The sequence below is a fragment of the Anticarsia gemmatalis genome, chromosome Z (genome assembly GCF_050436995.1).
Source record: "Anticarsia gemmatalis isolate Benzon Research Colony breed Stoneville strain chromosome Z, ilAntGemm2 primary, whole genome shotgun sequence".
Classification (NCBI taxonomy): domain Eukaryota; kingdom Metazoa; phylum Arthropoda; class Insecta; order Lepidoptera; family Erebidae; genus Anticarsia; species Anticarsia gemmatalis.
In genome coordinates, this window is record NC_134776.1 from 11,924,421 (window position 1) to 11,945,875 (window position 21,455).

General features: G+C 34.6%; 1 protein-coding gene across 2 annotated transcripts in view; it reads left to right on the forward strand.

Moving 5' to 3' along the window:
• Nucleotides 1–10,827: 10,827 nt before the first annotated feature.
• The window catches only part of mirr (iroquois-class homeodomain protein mirror), a 45,826-nt gene continuing 35,198 nt past the window's right edge, over nucleotides 10,828–21,455 (forward strand). For both annotated transcript variants that reach the window (XM_076134884.1, XM_076134885.1), the window contains exon 1: nucleotides 10,828–11,351. In XM_076134884.1, the coding sequence (XP_075990999.1) occupies nucleotides 11,310–11,351 (42 nt within the window). In that variant the 5' untranslated portion in view covers nucleotides 10,828–11,309. The remainder of the gene's footprint in view (nucleotides 11,352–21,455) is intronic.

The window sequence follows — 21,455 nt, forward strand, 5'->3', positions numbered from 1 at the left end:
CAAAATAGTTTCTACTTCATCCGCTAGAGGCGCTGATCAGATTTTCATACAATTTTTTTCGATAGCCGGTTGTCGATTCTGGATAGTAGTAAAGAATTGGGCTGCTGTTCTGTTTCGTGTACTCTGGATCGACAATACCACGTGTCTAGATCAGTTTTTACTTGCGAACAGTTAAGGAAACCTGGAAATTATGACAAATAACTTCTTAACTATAATATTGATGATTGATGTCACTAGATCGTATTTAAATTTTCTTATTATTTGCCCTTTCATGACCGTTGTATGTTTATTTTATCCTATAAAGACATAGATATATATATGCTATAAAGTGGATTAAGGGACTTTTAGGGCTTAGAGAATACCATGGGTGGTACTGCTTATTATTTTGTGTTTTAGCTGGGCGTCAATGAACCTAGGTTGGCCAATAGTAAATTGTGTTGTTAGTTGTGTAAAGAAGAATTACGCGAAGAACGCAGAAGCTGATGTGAACAGTCTATAATATGTACCAAGCATAAGGTAAATAATATCATTTAAACTGTTAATAAATGAGGTTATAAAAATTAGAACCAAAAGACTAGGCATTTGTCATTAGCAATAGAAATCTGTAGTAATAGCGCCAAGTCATGTTACAACAATTATTGTTTTGCATTTCTGACCTTCGTCAACACATTTTCTGTAAAATAAATCAGACAAATTACATTTAAATACAATTTACATACAAAAAGTTCTTATTTAGGCGTAATGCCTAAATAAGTACCATTGCTCAACTTCAGTTATTATTAGTGTAGTTATTATTAGTGTAGTTCAGTTATTATTAGTAGTAGTTGCGCTCAATGGACGGTAAACGATCTCTGGGTTAAGCAACCGTTGTCGCGGTCGTACTATAGATGGATGACCGCTTAGTGGAATTTGAATTGGATGTCTTTGTGCTTCGGTCGTATAAAGTCGGTTCCCGTTGTTCTCTATCAAGAACAGTAACAACACAAGCCATGTCATAGACCTTTGGGGCATAGACAACTTTGACCCTGGGTTGACCACTTACCACAGGATAAGATAAATAAAACCTACCATACCATACTACCATAATAAATTTTGACTGTACTTACTACAGTTTTGCGATACATAATTAAATATTAATAATTTGTTTAAAAATAAATTAATATTAACATATTTGAAATTGAAAAGCAATTGTGCTAAGCTATTGTACGAGATAAGCTATGATTTAATTTATTGTACAAACAATAAAACTGGTATATCATTATTCGACTGATAGGCTTGAAGGGTAAAAATCATTTAAAAATAGGGAAATTAAATAATCATGCGAAGAACTTACCTACATCAATACATTTCCAATTTCCATTGTCTTTGACTAGCCGAATAAGTTGTCGTCATTATTTTGTCTCTATTTAAAGATAATCTTATTTAAAATAGATAAAAATCATTATTTTTATCACTTAGAGATCACTGAAAAATCCTAAAAATATTTTTATTTGCCTGTCAATTCGTAAATAATATTCTTTGCGATATTTCAGTTAATAAAACAATTCCATCAACCGCGGGAAATGTTTCACAAATGTTGTGCGAGTTTTCGTTAACGGCCTCCGATTTCTAGACCACCTTAGTAGGTGCTTAACTTTCATTATCGTATGGACTTGACAGTTAACATTTATTTTTGTGTCTAATTAAAATCATGATTTTTTTTTTTTTTTGGCAGCATGTCATTGTATTGACAATAATCCATACTAATATTATAAATGCGAAAGTAACTCTGTCTGTCTGTCTGTCTGTCTGCTACTCAATCACGCCTAAACTACTGAACCAATTTGCACGAAATTTGGTATGGAGATATTTTGGTACCCGAGAAAGGACATAGGCTATATATCATCACGCTACGACCAAAAAGAGCAGAGTACCAGTAATTATTGTTACTAAAACGGGGAAAAATTTCACCCTTTCTCTCTTAATGGACGCAAGCGAAGTTGCGCGGGTCAGCTAGTTTATTATAAATACTAATTTCTATTGTTTTTATGTATTTGCGGTTTACGCTTATTTATACATATATACCGCCAATTACTGAAGACCGCATAATTAAAAAATTTAAAAGAAAATTAGGAAATGTATTTTTATTTCTAGTAACATTTAATTACGCAGTATATTCACGAGGTCATGCAGTGTAAATCAACTTTAAAAAGTATTATAAGTACTATTTGTTTGCAATATTTAATTAATTAACCTAATATAAATTGATATTAAATATCCAAAAGTTTAATAAATACTTTTTAGATGGAGCTGCTGAAACGTGAATTTTATTTGTAGGTAGGTACTAGCGAATATTTGTAATATTATTTTTATTTATAATACTATCTATCTACGAAAGTATATTAATGTAAAAACAATTGTCATCGAAGGAACTATAAGGCTTTATCGGATAAAAAATCTTATAAATCCTCAATAACGTAATTTCGAACAATCAAAAAGCTTAAGCCAGATAGATCTCCAGCTATCACAAAATTTCACACACATATCTCACGGCAAGCGTTAAGTACTCAGTCTATACATACAAGTACTAAAACTTGAGACTAAATGAGAAGTACGTAGAGTTTAAAACTGTATCATCGATGAGAGCGGCAAAACAAACAAGTTTAGAGACAGACAGCGGATCGTTTAATCAGTCTGTGCTGTAGACACGGGCGGCGGGGGTGTGCGGGGATGGAGGGGCGGGCTACCTTCCACTAAATGACCATCCCTCTACTCTGTTAACCCGTGCCACCGTATCCACAAACAGTATACTCGGTGAGTGCGGCAAACAACAGCCTTACACTATCTATTAGAACTGTACAATATTGTTTCAGTCATTTTCTTTGCGTGAAATTTTCATAATTTTTATGTTTTCTCTGCAGGTATAAGTCTCCTCCTGTTTAGGCCAGTTAGTCTCGTTCTAACCAACTGTTATCCATATATTTTAAAATTGTGCTTTTGGTTTTAATACGAGTAATACCATTTAACATATGTATATTACACGCCGTAGTACATACTGCAAAAAGTCTCATGGTCTACATTTTTTTCAAATACAGTATACAGACTAGCTTCAAGATTTAATTCATCCTTATAAAACTCAAACAAAACACAATTCTATTACTGTTAACTAACAGTCATACCAACCTGTATTTCATTAAATCTACAATGCAAAAAATATCAGAATACTAGAATGTTCCAATCACCGTGTTAAGTGGTTTGCGAGATGGTTCTAGAATGTCGTGGGTCTATGGTCGGTGCCTCCCGTGTTATTCCCGCGCCCTCGCCCGCCGGGGCTGGGCGGAAGCACTCCCGCCCGGATTCATTTCTGGTTTTCGCTACTCTTTTGTCTTAAACTGTTTTTGCAACTTGTCCTCTCCCTTTCCCAAGAAAATGTTTACCCACTTATTCAATGTGTGCTCCCGAGATAAGTTCTCTAGTAATTAAATAAAAAAAAATGTTCGGTGCGCTCGATAATTAAGTAGAAGATAATTAACGATCGAGGGTATAAGACTAATGGAGCAGAAACCTCGTTGTGGAGCCGTATCTATAAGTAGATACGGGCCCATTCATGAGAATGCTTTGAGACTGGAACTTTCATTCATACGTTTTATCATTATTTAAAGTTAATCTAATGTTTTGGTTAGTTAATACCAATTTTAAAGATATGTTGCTCCGTTAATACATTAATTGGTTCTCTAAATGTAGCAAAATATTGTGTAAATTAAATCAAATTAATTATAATTACTAAATATTCAATGCGAATGTACCTATAACATTTAAATACAAAAAGTGTTAAATCGCATTTTGCATATATTTAACTTTTCAATTCAATTCATATTACAGAATTTTTGGAATCAGATAGTTTAAAATGTATATAAAAACACGTGATTGATAGTCGACTATTATAATGACGCGATTCTATTCCCACATTATTATATTTTATGCATATTAACTTAGATTATTATACTATAAATGAGAGGAAAAGAACCCTATCTTAAACAAATGAATTATGTATAATATTATATTTTAACTAGAGTATGCTCGCGACTTCGTCCGAATGGAAAGATTTCAAATGTAACATTTTTATTTCTCATCAACATTTTCTTTTTTTTGATATTCCTTATTCAAATCAGAAAGTGAAAAACAATTATTTTTTTTACCAATGCGCATGTAAATTTTTGTCCGCCATTTTGTGATTGTAGTAAAACTATATTATAAATGTCATACGTCTACTACTATATTTTATTCTTATAATATAAATAGAATTGTACTTGTATAGAGAACGGTCTTTAAAATACGTATAATAACCTCGAAATAAGCCTTATTTTATTAAAATGCAGATTTCTGCGATGCTTGATGAACTTTTCTTTCTTTAACTCTTAGCTACACTTTGATATCTGATGATATCTGCATAGCTGGATCTTTATTATTTCATAGATATTTCGAAGTGTCTATGCTGGTACAAAATGAATACGATAATAACAAAGTTAATAAATAATTTCCCCAAGTTACGTGATAATGTACTTCATACGATATTATAAGAACGTGTCGAAATTACAATAAATGTTATTTATTAGCAAATATAAAATCCAAATAAATATGTAGCGATATCGTGCATTTAACAAAATAATTCAGAGGATTTTAATGTATTTCTCATATTAATTTGACGGATTAATGATCACCATAGAATTACACATTCGTAGGTATTTTTACAATATATACTTCGTGCTCCATTACAAAATTATAGCTAAGTACATACATAATTACCTATATGATAATACGGATATTACTAAACCTATTGTTTGCTTAATTCTCTCTTTCTAAACAGGTAAGTTGTATGTAATTTCTGAATCAGGAACTAAATCAAGTGTTAATCTAGTTCGAGCTGCAAATGGATACTAAGATGGCCAGAAACTCTTGACGGCCCTCCATATCTTGCAATAGAGAGTGTCTTATTGAATTTAGTCCAGACTATTCAATTGAATTACTCTAGCTTGCTTTCCAAATCTACGCAAATCTGGCACTCGGAGGGTTGATGGTAATTGTGTTGAGCAAGAAGCCCATGTCAATATATGAAACTCACTGTACCGTAATACACACGTTCGGCTGACCATAAACAACTCAGTCCTAGCGACAATAACGACAACTACTTCGAACAATAAAATAGCTGTACATTTTTTTTACCTTGCAAAACGCAAACAATCTAAGCATAATAAGAATAAAACGTTGTTGCTTTATTCACCAGAGCCAGCTGAGGGGACGCGGCGATCTGGTGACCGTAAAGTCAATTGAAATTAACGTTCCTAAAATTGGATTTCATCGGACTCTTTTTCCTGTGGCAACTTCCGTGATTTAATGTGTACGAGGGAGAAAAGCCGTTCCACGTATTGGAGCACAGATCAAAGCGCGAATGAATTTTGACGTATCCACACAGGGCCATATCGGGCGGATAAGCGGTGGTGAGGTACTCAGAGGTATACTAGCTAAGTATTTACCGGCAATAAGCCCGCCTGCACGTCCCCTCCCCCTCACCCCGCTCAAACAACGGTACACCCACGGACTCTCGATCTACTCATTTCGTATGCAATTTTATTCATTATTTGTAATCTACTTCAATCGAATAGGGTCTCAGTATAAATCACTTTTAGGATTTGCTCGATAGGACGTATGTAGATTGACGCTTTTAGTGTGATATTTAAATGCGATGTGTCTTTGTGCCGGTACAGACGCGCTAATAAAGCCAGCCTTCCACGAACTCGATATGTATGAGACGCTCCACGTCAGAAACTCATTTGACTAAAACAAATAACACTCACTTTCTTTTTATTTTCTTATGCGCACGCCTTTTAAGATGCCGGTGCGTCTTTCCATTTTATTTCAATCTGTCGTTGAGGCTATAGAGCGATTATTATAGGTGTAAGCGGACGAGGCAACGACCATCACACGTGGCTTCGCTGAAATGAAAAGAGAGCGTCGAACGAACTACGACTTCAGAAATAACAACGCAGTTTAAATAAGAGAATGCTCTGCAAAGTGCTTGACCATATTGATGTTAAGATGATTGATAAACTATTGCAGATTTGTAAGCTAAGTAACAAAGGTTTTAACAAAATGTATACACTAAAGAGCAGAACAGTATCACACTGTTTAGTTCCGAACTAAATAACTGTTAATGAAGTAATTTACTGCAGATATTTTCCATTGAAACGTATGGACAAAGGGACAGTGGAGTATACCGGATGCCTAGAGCCCCAAGGCCTGAACACCCTACTCACATACTAAACGTAGAGAACTGCTTTAAACATAGAGTAGTTCATTAAAACGGTTATAGAGGGGTTTCGACTTTATTAGTTGACACTTTTTAATTGAAATAGAAAACGAATAATACTCATTCATGTTCAAAAAGTATCGTAGTTCTTATTTTGGTTCGTGAAAAGAGCGTAATATTGGCAATGAAAAGTCCCCAAGCTTGGTATCCCCTGTAGGGCACGTGAAAAACCGCTTCCGGCTATTGTTACCGAGATAGCAATCGTTCTGCCAATGCAAGGACTCAGATGAGAAGCCGCAAAGGGACACAACTAAATGTACGTTCAAGCTAGTCAACTTATGTTATGTACTCTACGGAATTTGTGAAATATAGAATAAGTTTTAGTTTAAAGATCAACAATTGATCTTCTTTTATGCAATTTGTGGCCTGGCTTTAAAAATGTAATAATAGGAAAATCGTAAATAAGATGGCTATGTCAATATGAAAGGTAATTAAAACGTGATAATGTTTTTGTTTCCTCATATTATTATTATGAATACTATGTGATGAATTGTACTTCTTTCACGTCTAAAGGGTAGACTCGAGAATTTGTCATGATTACTATATATCCCATAGCTACTATTTTCACATACTTATATCATTATTTTAACTAAAGAAAATAACAGTGGTAAAAAGCTATTACGTGCGTAAACTCGTGTAAATTATTCATGGTGTTTGAACGCATCAGTAAAAAGTGGTAGTTCTAATCAAATCTAATGGAAACCTTGATATTTATTTTGTAGTTTTTTTTACAAACAAAATGTTAGTTATAAATAATATAAATATTGTTTTTTATTGAATAATTTACTGTTGTACTTTTGATGTAAAGATAGCATTTTTATTCCTACAATTATTATAGTGTTGAAACACTCGTTGCTTAGAGCATAAATTTTTATATACGTTTTTAATGTTGCCATTTTGCCCTGCACTCCTCCACACTAAAATAAATAAAAAGTCTGTTTGTCACATTTTTCAGTTATAACTAATACTGAATTTGTGATGTTGAAGTTTGGGAGGGTATGACCTTGCATCTTAAGACAAATCATAGGCTGTTTTTATTATTCTTCTTTTTTATTCTGATATTTTTGTTTCCTTACTTACCTCTCGAATCATTAAAAAAAACATTGACGATGACTTACCTCGAGATGAAATATTTTCAGCAATTTTTAGGAATGTTTTAGTGTTTTGTCTTTCATCTCCAATTTCCAAGACTATAAAAACACATGATAATCAGGTATAACGTTTCACAAAAAAAAATTACCCCTTATTTTTTGAGTAGGTCTAGTTAGTATCAACAACCAGTCTTATTAGACTAGGTACCTATTATAGAAATAGTGAACCTACGTCAGTTACCTACCACCTACATCAGTCTGCGGTTCGTAATTAACAAACTATTTGCTATCAAAACAATAAGTAATTCGGAAGCATTATTCTATTTGGTCAGGACCATTAAGACTAAATAATTTATAACCCGAGTTCATAATCGCTGTCTTAATAACAAAAACCATAAAAAAAAATTATAACATGTTCATAGGATTTTTATAGCATTTCATAATTGCAAATGCCATTTTTACACTGCATTATAGATAAGATATAAATTATCAAATGTAATTTCGTTGTAAAAATTTGGCAAATGGTTCAGTTTTTTTTTCACCTTAACCATTATTATTTCTTCAATGCTCATACATTTACCGGTCAGTAAACGATCAGTCTTTGGTGCAGACACTCCATAGGTGAGTGCCCGCTTAGTGGTATTTGAGCTAAGCGTCCCTGACTCTCCGTGCTTCAGAAGGCATGTTAAAATTCGTTCTCGGTTTTTGTGAATGAAGAAATCTGTCATTGAGTTTGAAATAGCTCTTTCACCAGGTTAAGAGAACCATAGGAAAAATAACTAAATAAGCGATAAGCTATAATAAGAGTTAAGTAACTAACTAAGAGTAATTTACCAGTTTATTATTTTCAATTTAATATATCGCATATCTAAATTTGATCTAAAGACGAATCAATGCAAGCTAAGATATCTCTCGACCGCCAATTTTGCAAAAGTAGAGCTCATTCAATTCAATTAGTAGGAATTCTGGCAAAAAATATACACCCGTATTGTATTGTATTCTGGATATATCTTATTGAAAAATCGTAATAAAATATGAAATAATTGTATATTATTTTTGTAAGTAAACGAGCAGTTATTAAATAAAAGTCTTTATTTGTAGATAATAATCCTGCTACTTACATACAGAACATAATCAAAATTAGTAATATCTATTGTAACCAAAATACTAAGATTCTACATAGGTCCATACCCGTCTACATCATACATCATCTATTAGGATACTTTCTGTGACGAATAGAGTCAGATTAAATAGGAATTCTTAATAAGTAGTATAAATACCTAAGTGGTACATATCGCCAATTTAAAAATCCTAACCTTATCTGTACATAAGAAAAAACAATTACTTACCATTTATTTGGTTTAATACGTTTATATTATTAAACACCATTTAATATTTTTGTCGAATTATAAATGGTAGAGTCCACATATAAGTTAACTTTTTAAAAACTTTCGTATAATTAGAGGACCAACTAAAAGTAATTAATGCGTGAGTGCTCACACTCACCCGCTTAAAAGACTTAGTTTCAAACTCTACCGCAATCACATTTTGATCATCCTAGTAGAGTTCTAAAGCATTAAAATGAATGAAATCTCAGGTACAGTTCTACGGTTTCTGCTTATTTCGATTAAGTGCAGTCTTAAAGTTTATTCAGTTCCCATTAGATAACTACTTTAAAAGTAAAGTATTCTTATATCTAAATGTATGAGGAATCTTCTGCTAAACATAAAGCAAGTAGTAGGTACACAAACAAAGTAGTAAACAACACGTATAATAACAATAATAATGGGGTCAATCTATTGAGGGGCGTTATTATTAAAATATAACCCGTCTAATCAAATAGCTATTTAGTTACGCAACTCTATTGAATTCATTTGAATTGATAATTTCTCTTCTATATTTTAAAACATTTTTGAATGATGCATAACTTTGAAATTTTTATAATAACGACATTGAAATATTAATACAGCTTTGGCTATAGTTTCCTAAAAACAAACAAACCTATGCGATCTAAATATTTCGGTAGAATAATAAAGTTGTTGCCGTCATAAGATAAAGTTTTCGTTTGTTAAAAAGCCAATGCAGCACTTGTGAGAGCTGGTGGAGGTACAAATGTAGTATGTAAGTGAAGTTGTGTAAGTACATTGCGGTGTCAGTGAGCTGGTGTAATGAGTCAAAGGATTAAGGTCATGGCTTAGTGGCGGCGGGCGAGCGGACATGCTAGCGGGTGAGTGAGCGGAGCGGGAGCGGAACGTGCGGCGACGACGAGAGCGCCGCGATGAGTGACTTTGGCCTGGCGTCGCGCGCCGCTCGACCCAATTGGTCGGTCGCCGGCGTCCCGCCCAGGGGAGGGGGCAACGCACACAATCTCACACTCACCTAAGATAATTTATTTTATGTTATACCGTTTGAATATTTTATATCTGTGTGAGTTTTTTCGGTCGGTATGCGTTCAGTGTGAAATATTCGCGCGATAAGAAAGAAGAGGAGAACAGATCGATCGGGGACGTTGCGCTTTTTATTTTGATACTTGCTTGTGTTATTGTCATAGTTTAATTGTTGATAATAATCTCCTTTAATCTCTTTGTGTCGCTGCGCCTACTAAAATTTATTCGTAATATCTATTTCTTTGAAAAACTTCAAACTAATCAAAAGTTACAGCAATTCTAAAACAGTTTAAGATTTACAAATTACTTAATCTTAATTCTTTGCATTGGTCATACATACTTACTTCGTTGGTAAAGTTTGATGCCAAGTCTTGAGTTAAAATATAAATTAACCTTTCAATGAAATGCTGCGTAAAGCATAGTTCTTTATGAGCCCCTACACTTTAATATCTACGGACTAAAAGTGTTTGTTCAAAACAAGTGTACTTGTGTTGTATCTGTGTATAGGTTGGTACGCAATACAGACATACGGAGAAACACATTGAAAAGACCGTTTAATACTGTCACCGCTAACATGTTTCCACCGCTAAAGCGACCCCAGTAATATAAGCTGTCGAGTACACAACAGGCCACAACCATAGACTTTACAGACAGGCATCTATAGCCCCTCTACTACGTCTCACATGGAAGGAAAATAAAAATTACAAATGTCGTGGTTACCTTTAATCAAATGCAAAGCTATCATTAAGTCGACGCTTCGGCAAACTCGCTCGTCGTGCGCATCGTCACTGTTAATTATCACAATATATATGTATAAAATAAAATAAAGAGACCGCTCCGTACCAATACTAACATAAAAAATACGAGAAAAGAAAGAGAAGCTTTAAAAAAGAAAGGAGTGCATCTACCCCCACCTCCGGCGGCCCCCACCGCGTCGGGCCGCCCCTGCGGCGGGCGCCACCCACCGCACCGCAAAAATCGAGAGCGTCGACGGCGGCGCGGGGTCAAACGGCGACGCGAGCGTGAAAAGAAGGAGCGGTGTGCGAGCATCACGCACACAACGGCGAGTGTGCGTGTGCGCGCCGAGAGGGACGGCCGACGCGAGAGCGGGACGGCGGCGCCAATTACTATCACCTGGCGGGCAGCTACCGCATTACCCACTGCCGCCGCGCGCGCGACCACGCGCCCGCTGCACCACGCGGCTCGCTCCGCTCCTGTGACGCTCCGCTCTATCCCGACTCTACACCGCAATCGATATTCGCATCGTCGCGGCAAGCCACCGTCGCGACTCGCCACTGTCCCGTGCATCCCGAGTCGACTCGCTGATTTTTGCTCGCCCCGGGGATGCACCGCCGACCACTTCAGCCCGCGTCCTAAGTAGTGCCAGCGCGCGACAATGCAACTGTGAAGTGTGTGCGGACTGTGACACAGACATAACGCTAATCGTGATATTTACAAGTTTACTGGCGAGTTACACAGTGAAAGATGACGTCCCAGTTCGCCTTCAGAGGATCTCCCCCCAACCAGGTAAGCCGAAAACTTTAAAAATAATATTGTCTTAAGTTTTTAACATTTTATTGGATCCAATAAATAATTGTCATCTTTGTGCAGTGCGATGTCCGTAGTATTTTATTATTTAAATATAATGCATTTGTTACAATCAGTGATATGTTTACGTGGTTACACGCCAAGAAAAGTTTTATTAATTGTGTATTTTTCCTAACACACAAAGTTGTTGGCTAAACATATTTTTCAAACTTCATTTCCATTTAAAACAAGTTTTATTTTTTTGTTATCCTCATAAAGTGCAATATATCTTCAACACAATACAAGAAACCAATAAATTGTGTTGAAACAATACAGAAGTTTATGAAAGAGTATTTAAATATATTTTATTAACTGAAAACGAAATGTTACAACAATTATAAGACAGCTTTACGTGGTCGCAGTAGTTTTATCACGAACATAACTTATGATTGTAGGCATATTAATATTATAAAATACCTACATAGAGATGGTCATAAGGTAGTGTGTTAACGGTAACTGCACATTTTATAAAGCAACTTATTGTCGATAGAACGAAGCATAAACAATCGCAAACTAAATCGATTAGCCTCATACAAATGTAATGAAGTGTAGTAACATTGTGTTCAAAAATAAGTTTACACCGTAAGAATCCCAATACACATTTATTTACTATTTTTATGATGTTATAATAAACATACACACTTGTATTTATTGATAAATAGCAGTATTAATCTGTAAATCATTCGGTTAAAGTTTTATTTGAATAAAGGTATATTTGAAAGTTAAACACTTTTGCCAATGAACGTTTAGCATCGACAGTTGTGTTGTGACAAATGCGATAACATGATTTTAGCCGACGCACTCCATTCAATTCAACGTTAAATTTTATCATTTCGTTTTTTATCTATATTTTATGTCTACTTTATTTTACTTGATTTATAATATGTTCTAAATAAATAAAACGCCGTTCTGTTTAAAAACAGCTTCGTGTACAGTTAGTATTTGTATTACTTCTTGTATAAATACAATTACAACGCTAAAACTGTTAGTACCAATATAATAATATAACGTACCCTATGAAATCTTGTTACAAATTTTCGTAATATTTATTCTCGTCAAAAAACTGTGAACTATATTAAATATATTAATGACAACAGAAAATATATATTCAGAACAAAAGTCCTAAAGTAACTTTATAACAATATTAATAAATTTCCCGTCATAATCGATTCCCTAAGAAATTACGCGACTCTACATTTCCCAATACAACGCGTAATATTTTGTTAAAAGCTCACGTACTATAATAGGAATAAACCTATAAATGCTTCAGTGATTCAAAGAATGACATTGTCTAGTTTGTTGTAAAATTAAATGACTCTACATTTTAATTAATATAATCATTAACGCAAATATTTAACTATAATCAATAAAGACAAGGTCTAGGTTAATTTCGGCTTGTAATTAACTTACAGCCAGCATTAATTATACAAAAAATAAGAAAGAACCTCCTCGTGTTTTCATAAAGCGAACATTGTCAGAATACAACGCAAGAACAATAACGGAACTAATGAACAAAACACAATAGTCACACGTATTTGAAAAGTCGCAATTACACTCAAAGCTCGCAAGTTCCCTTCCACGAGATTACAAATAAAACTAACACACCGATTTAAAATCATAGCGTCACCTTAAAATCAGTACTATCTGGTCCGAGGAACATAATCATCAATAACCTTAGAAACAGCTAAACCAGTTAAAACGAGTTTTTATGTAAATGTACGTGTAAAGTGAGGCCTAAACGTTCTTTGTTTTTAAAGTATCGTCACGTTACTACGGCTCACATCTGCTCCGGGTCCATTCAGATTTTTATAACAATCGTATATTTTGATATCGCTCCACAAATTACTTGTCACTTCTTTTATTTCCTTCCCAACTTATTACCTTGAATGACGACTCTATTACTTCTGTTAATTATGATATCAATATCTATTTTGCATTTAATATAAAATACTATTGAATTATCTACTTCAATCTAGTTTTATTGACTATCAAAATCAAGTTTTCCAATATCTGGAGCACTTAACCACTAATCCAATAAAATCTCTTCAATCAATAAGTATGCATAATATTTAAAAATGAAATATTATATCTCGAGTGGATGTGATTCATTAATAAATTATTAGATTCAGTGTCACCCTTATTTGTTATCTGATAACGGTTTATTAAATTTCACACTTGTATTAATATATCGGTTTTGTGAAACTTATCTGTCTATTCGGTTAGTTTTGCGAGACATAATTAAAATGGTGAAGTCTATATTATACCTACGCAGAGCAATGTTAATAAAGATAATATGGAATGATTCGGTCAGTGGCCGAGTGCGTGCCGTACGCGATCTACTTTTGCTATCTCGGTGATAAGAGGGACTCACTCCCTCGACAGGGAGGGGATTATCCTCATTATTTCTCAGTTTCGGAACGTAAAGCTCGCCGAGCAACGCAACACTACATTCCACAACTTTAACACTCAATTCTTCAACCTCCCGCAGTTATGATTCACTATTTTTTCATTTCTTAATATGAGACCGTCGTAAATGCAGCCTTTAAATAAGCTTACTTAATAAGAATTCAATGTTTTTTTTCTTTAATAGCAGCATGGTCCCATTGCTTTCATGGTACGTTTTTATTTAAATAGCAATTAAGTACAAGAATGGGCTGTAAACGTTTATACTGCGTTGTATCGGACGTTTTAAGAGCCTGGGCCCGCTAAACCTCGGGTAGCATCATTTTACTTTCACAAATAAAATGTTTGCACAAACGTTTGCCTAGACGGACTTGCTTTCTAACAATATTGTAATAAATTTCGTTATGGCCGTAGGCGATAACGTTTTTCGAAGCTATTCAATGTTCCTCTGTAATCAATACATGAGTTTTGTCACTTTCTAAAGCTCCACGCAATACAACATTTAATTAACATTGTCATTTTACACATTTTAAACAGTTAGTGACATTCACAACGTAATATTTTGCACGTGTTGCAAGTAACTCTCAACCCTCTTATTCTCATATTCTGCACCCTATAACACCGGCGCCTTATAAAATTCATAGACGACTTTTGAACAATGCTCCGCGTAAAGGGTCGAAATTGAATCGCATTAGGATGCCATACTTATATTATTTGATACATACTAATATATAGATACATTCAGCGGTGGATATACGTAGATACTTATAGCTGTCGATAGAATATAGATAAAGTGGCGCTTCATTTTACGGAGTTTATTTAAAATTTTACTACTTAGGGCCTTGTAAGTACACTTTATACTACAACTTTTTATAGATGCCGTAAAATAATTCCTTAAAAATATCGCATGTAACGTTGAAACATGTAGCGCTTAATGTCATGTGTGTTATTATCTACTCGCTTGTGTACAACTTATGTACATTTTCATTTCATAAACAAGCTGGAACAAAAGACGACAAAGTTGTTTTTATTTAGGTCATACGAGTCTCGTCAAGCTTGCGTTTCAAGTGTCGAGTTCCAGATTAATATTTTGTGAGCGCGTCGCGGAGTCGCGAGCAGGCTTTAGGAGGAATACACATTTGTATAAATGACGCGGTGAACCTCTTTCGACAACAATTTTCATATAAAGACTGATATTGGGAAGCTACTGTTGCTTTCTGTACCTGCTTATATCCATGTAAGATAAAGATATATCTTATACCAAAATTGTCTTATTCCATATTTGTATAGGACGCGGCGTTGTAGTTGTGAACGGAGGTTTACTCCCCGTGATAATTGAAGGTGGGCCTGAGAGGCGAGGCGCGGAGGCGTGAGCGAGCTCAGCTATGGGTGCCTACTCGGCTGGCTTGTGGTCACATACGGCGAACACGCGTGCACGACCTCGGGACACGTAAACCGAAGAACAAAACCAACACCATTCATTTAACTTCATAATGAGCCATGAACAATCTTCGTCATTTTTGCAGTTTGCATTCGACCGCTTACTGACCCCTTTTTGTATGGAATCGTAATTTGACGTGTGGTACCCGTTTCGACTTTAATAATGCGTACCTAATAAAAAGCCATGATTAAGTAAATGTTCGTCTGGTGAGCTATTGTTCTTGATAATGAGCCAATGTTTAATGATATGCAAGTGTGCTTTTTACATTTGTGTAACATGATATCGCTTTGCAGTTTTACTAATTAGCTTGTACGTTTTACCATAAATATTTATTTTAATTTTTTTCTTGGGTCGGTCTTAAAATAACTCTGTTGTTTTTCAGTCGTAAAAATGCCCTCGCTTCAACAATAAGTAGAGGTATTTCAAATAATCTTCGAATCAACCTTTTATTACATACGTAAATATAATCTAGATTATTTAAAAACTTTAAAGCTACCCAAAATAATAAAGCATATTAAAGTAGCTTCTTACTCTTGATTGCAAAAATATAAACGCGAAGGCACACCAGTCTCGAAAATATTGAAGCCAGAACCTTACGTCATTTTCAGGGAATATCGATCGTGCTGCAATTTAATAATCATAATTAGCAGACTACAATTATAAGTATATAAGTATCACCTAGAATGAAGATGAGAGATGTTTTGGTGCGAGCGTAGCGTAAACCTGACACCTTATCGTGAGGCCCGGAGCGGTGCGCAGCGATCCTCCGCGCGCACTCACTCGACCCGCCCTAATCAGATAGGTGAATGAGACGTTCACTTCTCAGAAACTTTAATTAATTTCTCCGAAATGAAGGGAGTGCGCTGTTCACGCGGTTAGTAAATTTTGTAGTCTCTCGTTACGGCAGCGACGAATTGTGATAGTGTTTCTCATACTAAAGCGCGGGCGCAACCGGATTTACTGGCGTATGTGTGCGTGCGCTCAGATACATACTCCATCCATTTCGAGAATATCAACTCGCATTCACGTCCTTTCGAATATGAATCTTTTCCTCTACGCAACAAAGTTTAATTCAGCCGTGTAATCTAATAGTCAGTCGGATGGAACCCCGAGATATGTTACGACATTTTGATGGTAATAAAACTTTTTCGCGTTCAAACACGGCAATGAAAAGGCCGTGTTAGCGAGTTATGTTGCGATTAATAAGAAGATATCTACAGTAATTCTTATGGATGACCGCATGAAATTATAGAATTCGCAGCTACCCTAAAGGAAAACATCGTGTGCCTTGCAGCGATGCCTGTATAATATAGGATTTAGAAGCACCGGTGTCTACTTGAAGCGTGTTTCATTTTATTCTCACAAGGTTGCCGAGTAAAGGCGATACGACTATGTGAAAATAAATTCCGCTGTCTGTATATTAAGTCCCAATCTTATGTAGCAGTACTATGCGTCTTCTTTTATGAGATGCATGTAACGACTCCTATTCCACATTCAAATAGTCTTCAATGGAATAACCTAAAACATTCGTACGACTTTACGACAGCATAATTCGTTTAAAAAACGTAAATTGCTTTCACAACATGAACATTTTTCTTTAGCGTGTCTCACATCATTATTTACTTTAAGGATAGGTATAAACATCAAAAATACCGCATGAAAATAACCACGAGACAACTGTAATACACGAATAAACGGGCGTTGTGGCGCGCCGCGACCACAGATCTTTCGTTAGTGGTCCTAATCAGCCGCGCCATAGAGAGTCGTGAAACTTTATTACCAACATTGTGAACTTAAAATACACATGTATGACAATTACTGGCGTTGTCTCGCCCACGGGCGTGTGTGTGCGACGGATGAGGTGCTCACATATCGTTAGTTCACACCTCGTCGCCTCCGAACCGTCCGCGTTCGCGAGACATCGTTACACTTGTGACACACGGTCGCGACAACTGTACAGCGTGTTCTCGGATCATCTCTAACGCACGTCTTCATTACCCTCCAACACACGGCTATACAATGACGTCACTTATGCTATATCTACCAATTACAATGCATTATTTCAAAAGCAACACTACTGTACAGAATGTAGCAGAAATGTCAATGCAACAGAATGAGTGAATGAAAAGAGTTGATAAGTACGAACAACAACAAAGTACGAAATGCTTAAAAGAAGTATTGTAAATCTTATCTTAGCTCTGCGTTTCACTTTGAAAGTCATTATTATAAAAAGCTCATTCGCTGAAACGTAAATGTGTCACTCATTTCACTTGACGCTTTCAAAATATCCTGTAAATAGAGCATCTACTCAGAGAAATGTCGTTTACGAGTTTCTTGTTAAAACAGTAAATTGAATAAGTTTTCCAATTTATTGGTATCGTTTCACTTGACAATGGCAAATTAATTGTAATAAATAACAAAAATAATTATGGAAAATAGGTAAACTATTTGTGTTCTACATTTTACAGGAAATAACAAAAATAAATCTTTACCGTATTTTAATACCTAGAATAAATTTGTAAAAATAGCAATTATTTTAATAACATAATCTTATCGTTTTGGCTATATGCGTACATTATGAGACACGTTTAATCCGCTTTATTTTCGACTCGGCCGATATTATGCATCATACATAAGCTTGATGACGTAGATACATAGGTAACAAAACTACACAAACCAATGAGAATTAAAACGCAAGAACAACGAAATCATAATTTAATTTATTTATTTTAATAAATCATAATTTCCATAAAGTTGCTTTTAAATTGATATATATTTTGCAACAAACTGCTAATTTGCTATAAACAATTAATTACCTAACTCTAAACACATGTATGAATCTAAATAAATTGATATCGTTTAGGAAGTAATTTTGAGCAGAGTTATTTTGGTAACACAGTTGTCGATTAGTGGGTAACGATAGAGTGCGCAATAAAGGCTCGGCTGGGAACGGCACGGGATGTTTTGAATCGCCACCGCTTTAATGGCGTCTGTATTAACCGATAATTCAAATTTCCATACCCCTCTTCGAGTTCTAAACACAAGCTGACATAACACACGCTCTACCGCTCCACCGATACCGTAAAGTATCGAAACTGTTGCTTGTTGACACCTGTGCTCTATTTCAGATCGATTTTAGTGCAATTTCAAAGCATCTTTTAATTATGTTCTACGGAAACGACTCGACGAATTAAAGGTTAATAGCAACTTATTTACTAGATATGTATCTCGATTTCAATAATATATTAATTATAAGAAGTATAGGTCGTTTCTTAATTAATTTTATGAATATTCAAAATGTTTGAGTTTATTACAAATCTTTATAGAAAAAATTGTAACAATTTGAATGTGAATAAGAATTGTCACAAGATCTTTTTTTCGTTACTTGTTTCAATGACACCTACTAACAATTTATGTGCGATACGGTTTAAGTCATTTGGAATAAGGTTTACTAACGCAATTGTTTTATGTTTCTTTAATTGTACGAGCAAATTGAGTATACTCATTTGAATTGATAAAAAACTGGATGTCATTGTCGAACACAAGTATTGTCATGTTTACTTAAATCAGAATGAAATATTTTGCATATTTCCTTGTCCATGCGCTATTATTATGTCGCGTGTATGCAAAACTGTAGGTCAACGGAAAATCTTTGACAATATAAATTAGGACAAAAAATATTGCTTATCGATCGCCTTTGTCTTTAATGTCAAGTAAAGATATATATAGAAGAGTAAATATTACGAACGGTAGAGATAAATAGATTTGACGAAGGAACTGTTACACGCGTATGATATTAATTGACTGATCATGAAACTCTAGTTTATTATGTAAAAAAGAAGTATATCGAATATTTGAACAATCTCGCGAATTCTCGAAAGAAAACCCATAATTTAGATACGTCCAAGTACATGTATCAGCTCTCGATATTATCAACTTAAATAGTTTCAGTGGCTTAGCAATGAAAATGTAACAAACAGGCTAACGACAGAATTTGTTTTAAATTCTGATGTATTTTTATTTACGCAGAGTTAGACAGACGCAAATAGACAGAAGTAATACTGTTACACTAGTGAAAATATTTCCAAACGTAAAAATATTAATTTACGAAGGTGTCAAACATGTTTTGTAAAACATATTTATATTCTATGTAACAAACATTGTAACCGGCTTTAAAAACTATTATCGCGGCAGTTTTAATAAATTTAACATTAATTATAATTATTAACTCAATTATTAAAAGATTGTCGCGAACTAATTATGTCATTAATGACATGATTCTCGTCATTGACCATAAATAATTATAAATCTTTGATTATGCAAAGTTTGTAAATAGAAATATTAGCAAAAGTAAAAAGAAATGCAATGTTCTGAATCTTTGAAGGTTTTTTAGCTAAAGTACAAAATATGTAATTATCTTATAATATTATATCAAATCTCTTAAATATGTCATTAGCATTCAGGGAACCCGAAAATTATAATTTCCAATAAGGACTGTCTTATCAGACAAGAAATGCGGATAGAAGTGAAACTCACACTAAGAATATATTCTTATTTGAATCAATCTCATCATGCAATTAGTCTAAAATTAATATATCACATACGTCACACAAAATTTCGGTCCATCAGTAGACCGACATCAGACTAATAAATAGCGTTACCTACAATGTTCCGATTGCATCAATCTAATTTGAGCATTACTGTAACAGTGGAATGTTTGCGACCGCGTCACAAGGGTATTAAGCAGAATAATAGTCCGGTTATTAATAGACAAGTACCCACGGCACTAGCACATGTTTATTCCGTAACAGGGGCCAATAAATCTCGCTGAACAATCTGAAACAACTTCATTAGCGAAATCAACGTTCGTTCGCGCCGCACTGGATGATTGAAGACACATAAGACGCCGGTCCGAGATAATGAGTCGAATGTTATTTTTCACATGTGAATATCGGATTAAAAGGAGCAGGTAAAAGTTTCACATTTGTGGGTTCGATGGAGTGTGTCGGCGGGCTCTCCGGTTGCTCTCGAATGAGTTGCAATTTTATGAATGAGTTGTTTGAATGAAACACAATAATAATACGGCTCGGGCTGCGAATCGACGCGGAAAGCGCGCTGTAGAGACGTGTACGTGTCCGAAACGCCTTTTAAACGCGCATAATATTTGGTCTGACGTTAAAGATTTCACCTCCCCATAAAACACTTAATAATATTGTATATCGATTTACACCGGCCCACCGACTTGTTCTTATTCAAATCGTAACAGCCACATTTAAATTGTGTTATTATTGAACAAAGGTATTTACTTCATTAAATCTGGGTGTCATGTGTATAAAACTGTATAATTACCATAACCTTACAGTACAATCGTTGACAAGAATGTCATCAATATCATATATATCCATAAATTATAAATACAATATTATATGGACAGCACTTAAGTTATGTCGGTAATTAAATTGATAATCTCTTGACAAAAAATGTATCACTCGATGTATACATATTTATTATTTAAGTAGCCACAACACGAGCATATTAGAGGAGAATAAAAAGGCTCTATTTTATAAACGCTGCCAAGATTTTACGACTGCCAAATGTTTTACAAAAACGACATATTGAATGAACTTGACTATTGATATATTCAGTCGAAAAAAATTATGACTAAGTACATAAAAAAATTGCTTTATTACTTATCATTTTGAGTACTAACGTTCTACAATTCGTGCCAATTAACATTCAAAATCAGCTCAAAGCAAAAACTGCTTATCAGAGATTGAGAAAATTATTAGAAATATATTTTGTAGCAGAGATACATCGTCGCCAGAACGCAAATTTCGAGTTCGACTGCAACTAAGGTGACTAACGTGGTGAATGAATACGACTCCGATAAAATAAGAAATACAAGGTGTTTGTATTAATGTTTATTAGTAGATATGATACAAAAAAGAAAACCTTACAGCAGTTGCGTGATTATAATATTACCTTTTTGAAAAAACAACCCTCTATAGTTGTTTGATAGACTACTTTTATGATATTAATAAGTATTCATTATTATTATACTTACACCGTTGATGTGTATTTATCTTCACATTACCATACCACAGTATTAGAATAAGGCCGGCGGTTCCCTTTCAATATTTATCCTTCCCTAATTCCACCCTAATTAGAGAAGGTGTGAATTTCTTTAAGGCATTATGCAT